The sequence below is a fragment of the Teleopsis dalmanni genome, chromosome 1 (genome assembly GCF_002237135.1).
Source record: "Teleopsis dalmanni isolate 2A chromosome 1, ASM223713v2, whole genome shotgun sequence".
Classification (NCBI taxonomy): domain Eukaryota; kingdom Metazoa; phylum Arthropoda; class Insecta; order Diptera; family Diopsidae; genus Teleopsis; species Teleopsis dalmanni.
Genome location: NC_051846.1, coordinates 79,710,025 through 79,714,462, shown reverse-complemented (window position 1 = coordinate 79,714,462; position 4,438 = coordinate 79,710,025). Strand labels below are relative to the sequence as shown.

General features: G+C 29.7%; 1 protein-coding gene across 1 annotated transcript; it reads right to left on the bottom strand.

Annotated features, from left to right (window-relative positions):
• Nucleotides 1–1,467: 1,467 nt before the first annotated feature.
• Nucleotides 1,468–2,334, bottom strand: LOC119668077 (uncharacterized protein C16orf52 homolog A). Its single transcript, XM_038077461.1, has 2 exons — nucleotides 2,190–2,334; nucleotides 1,468–2,109 (listed from the first exon to the last, which is right to left on the bottom strand). Exons 1-2 carry the CDS (start codon nucleotides 2,290–2,292, stop codon nucleotides 1,709–1,711), a joined length of 504 nt encoding a protein of 167 aa, XP_037933389.1. The 5' UTR covers nucleotides 2,293–2,334; the 3' UTR covers nucleotides 1,468–1,708.
• Nucleotides 2,335–4,438: the final 2,104 nt, after the last annotated feature.

Sequence of the window (4,438 nt, the reverse complement as noted above, 5' to 3'; positions counted from 1 at the left end):
GGATGTGACATTCAGTATATTGCAAGGGGAGTTGGGTATTTACCTCGATAGTAAATTGATCTGTAGAACTTATACTATCACCAAACGTAAAGGTTTATTTATTTATTTATGAAACCCATTTTAGTGCCTCAGTCAAGATACTAAATGTTTATTATAAAATATAAAAAATATGTAGAAACCCTATTGAAATTATGGACTACACCGATGCGAGACTGCGACATACAAAATTGGCAATAATACAACTTTACCAAGCCATTGAGAACGCTTATGGACAAATAGTTGAACGATCAGTTTAAACGGCGACAGAGCTTCCTTTTCAAATCAATCAAAAAAAACTGGTTTTATTTTATATTTTCTTTTTAGTAACCATGTAAAATATGGTAAGTTATCACAAAAATGGTCAATTTTAATAAAATCTATAAAATTTATTCGACTAGTTATCGGACTGCGATTCATCGATATTAGTATCCTGATTTTTGGTTCAGTTGTGGTATACCCCATACTCGAACGTGTAATGTCTACTTATATGCATATAAAAAAAAAATGGTCAAAGGTTAATCCGACTTCAAATCAATCTCCTGCGATCCACACAGATGGTTCTAAACAAGAAAATAATACAACCCTGTATGTATTTTTCGAAGAACTGTCCTTTGGATAGCTTCTATTTTTCCAATACACGCTCCAGCTAATTTTAAACTTTTAAAGCAATATTTACAACCTTTATGAATAATAATTAAGAATTTTTGTTTATTTTTTTATGTTTTTCATTATTATACAGAAAGTGTAATATTTATTTTTGGCTTAAAACGATACAGATATTTTTTTATTAGTTATAAACTGAATAAACCTTTTAAATAGTCCCATAAATAAAATAATTCTTAACTAGTATAACTAAAAATATAATAAACTAATTCTTAATTATATATCTTAAACTATAAATTTACATTTATTTATTTGAGCAAAGTACAAAACATTTTGATTTGTTTTGGATGTTTTTCATGAAATATTTCATTATAAAATTTATTTTTCCTTTATCTATATAAAAAATCAAGATTAATCAACTACTTATTCACACACTGTTATTCTAACAATATAAACGACTCACTTATGAAATTATTGAATTGCATTTAGATTCGAAAATATTTCTATATTTGTTTGTTCACTCCCATCATATATAACTTATTTATACGAATTCTATAATTTCTAGAATTGCACCATTTATATGTATAAAGAAATAATTCTCTACAAGACTAAAAAGATATATACCAGTTCAGTTTATATTAAAAGTAATTACAAAATATTTTATAAATTTTTTTATTACTTTGCATAAACTGAAAATAAAAATTTTAAGATTTGATCTGTAATAAATCACAATATAAAAAAATATTTTTTACAAAAAGGTTTGATATTAGTTTTTCCGAAAAATCATATAATTAATTTAATTGAATTGCAATCGATTATATATCATTTTGTCAAACTATAATATCTATATTTTGCTAAACATATTTGGAGATTCGAGATTGGTATAACTACTTTAATACTAAACTAATTCATTCGTTCACTATAACGAATTTATATAAAAATGACTATACTTTTTTGTCTTTCTATTAGGGATTGTACTTGAATATAAGAATTCTTATCTCAATCTCTTCAGCTGACAATTATTAAATATTCCTTGTAATTTAATTTATATAAAAACATAAATTTTTTAAAAGTGTGGTAGACATACTTTTCCTGCAAATAATTCCGACACTACTGTTATCCACAAAGCCAGTACAAATAATATATAAGAGATTCCAATTTTATAGGTGTTCGGTAGTTGATAAGCCTGACCACCAATTTCTTCGATATGAAAACCAAGTGGAAATACTACCGCCGCTAGACAAAATAGTACCATAGCAGTGAATCCCACCCAGCGTGCATAAGGAATAACATTACGATCCCAAGTGCTAGAAGCAAGTAGAATTACTGTTGTTGTTATGCAAATGCAGCCAATAAATATGCAGACTAACGCTACTAGCCACTCTGGTTGCAAAACTGGTGTATAACAGACTTGTGGACGATTATATAGTGTCATACAAGTCCACATTAGTCCTAATCTTATATCACCTGCAAACAAAAAATAAATATTATAGTACATAAAATACAAAAATTATTTTTAAGATAGAAAGTTAATGCTACTGCAGTACCTGCTTCCTCTGTTACCACCCAATCAGGCATAGCTAAACTGACAATAGCAAATACATCGGCTGCCATAAAAAGTGTTGCACTTATTGTTGTTAATTTGTCCATCTTATATTTATATTAAATTGAGTTATATTTAATTATATATAATATTACTATAGACTTCTCTTGTTTTTATTAAATCTAATGAAGTAAACAACTGAAGTGTCAAATTATATTAGTGCTGCCAAATCTAAAACACAATGTTGCAATTTTTGCGACGTACAAAATTTTTTATACTGAGTAATAAAATTTATTTGTGATTTATGATTTAAACCTTGTTATAGCAATTAAGAGCTTTTGAAATTATTAAAATAGATTTTAACACAGTTTTCTATTAATTTAATTTATTACATTTAATTATTTAAAATATTTGAATCTAACAAATTTTTGCGATGCCATTCGTCACAAGGCGGCGCACATAGTGTAAAATTTTGACGTAACAAAGTAAAAATTTAAATGAGATTTTAAATATTAAAATCAACTAATTGACTTTTCTACTTCTAATTTGACTTATTACGTTAGTTTATTGCCTTATTCTAATTGTTAAATATTTTAAATTCGTTTGAACAGAAGTGCAAGCGAAGTTTGTGTTTTAAAAGAAATTATTATTTGTGCATTAGATAAACTTATAATTTTACTATTCGTAGTTTCTGCTCAGTGGCGTAACTACAGGGAAGCAACTGGAAGCAACGCTTTCGGGCCCCCGAATTTAGGGGGCCCCACTATAAATTTTTGTATTCATTGTATTTATTTTTAATAAATTCTCAAAAGTGGGACGAAACGTTTTTTGTTGGATTAACTTCATATTGCATTTTATAAAAGATACGTAAATTTTAAATTTAAAGTACATAATAAACATGTGAACGAAAAGCTTCGCGAATTAAATAAAACGCAAAATTTCTTAATCTTCATCAATATTTATTTTATCTCCTTCAAAATATGCTCCATTAGAAGCGATATACAAATGCCAACGTTCTTCAATCATCAAAACATTTTTATAGGCGCTTTCCGGTATGGCTTTGAGTTCCCTCTGCGAATTCTGTTTTACGTCTTATATGGATTCAAAACGCGTTCCTCTGAGTGGTAATTTGAGTTTGGGAAACAGGAAAAAGTCACACGGTGCAAGATCAGGTGAATACGGTGGCTGTTCGATGGTATTTATTGAATGTTTGGCCTTAAAATCGTTGATAATGTTGGAACAAATTGAGGTGAATCGGAACAAGCCGAGCGTTGACACGTCGCATACACAAATTGTCCACCAAAATCAAACGAGCCATCTCACGACCGATGCCTAGCTCTCGTGCTATCTCTCTAACACTCACATGAGGATTTTGGAACACGATTTCCTTTGCCTTTTCAATGTTTTCGTCGGTGGTAGAGGTCGAAGGTCGTCCAGAACGCGGCATGTCTTCGACGGTCGTACGACCGTCCTGAAAGGCTTTGTACCACTCATAAACTTGAGTTTTCGATAAAACTGATTCCCCATAAGCCTTTTGTAGCATTCGCAAAGATTCTGCACACGAAATTTCGTTCGAAACACAAAATTTGATGCAAACTCTTTGTTCAATATTTTTTTCCATTGTTTTTTTCGCAACGCACTACTGAGGTGAACTGGTTTCAACAGCTGCCGTAAACGAACTGTCTGACAGATCGCGCTCATTTTTGGCATAGTAATTGTCGTTAAGTGCTGCCAAACTACATAAACTTAAAATATCGAAAAATATACAGCGCGCGAATTTTAAATGAGAATTTCCGAAAACTTTTCGGTCACAATGTATGTATGTACTTCAAATAAAATATTAAACCTATTTATAAAATAAAAAAGTTTTTCTAAGAAAAATATGTGTCTTAATCGAGAGACTTGTATGGAAGCTATATCCACATTTAAATCTATTTGAAAATAATTTTGTACGTTGTCTTTTGCAAATATCAGTACTGTATACACCAAATTCCATTTGAATACCTTTATTAAAAACGGAGAAACCTCATATCCGATTGTTAAGTTTATATCACAGATACAAGAAATAGACGTCCAATTTCAATCAAACCAAATGGCTCCCGAAAAGTATGTGTGTAAAGTTTCGTTCGAAGAGTTCAAAAGCTGAGAGAGTAGTTTGAACTGAAAAAGTATATATATATTGTACTGATATATACTTAATGATATTTCCGACGTTTCCTTTAAAGCGTTACGAAAATCTTGACAAACCTTATA

Bases quoted from the DNA above. Each gene is read 5' to 3' on its own strand.
- LOC119668077 (XM_038077461.1), bottom strand. From the start codon at position 2,292: ATGGACAAATTAACAACAATAAGTGCAACACTTTTTATGGCAGCCGAT. The intron at 2,110-2,189 runs GTACTGCAGTAG...TTTTGTTTGCAG, and splicing joins GGTGGTAACAGAGGAAGCAG to GTGATATAAGATTAGGACTA.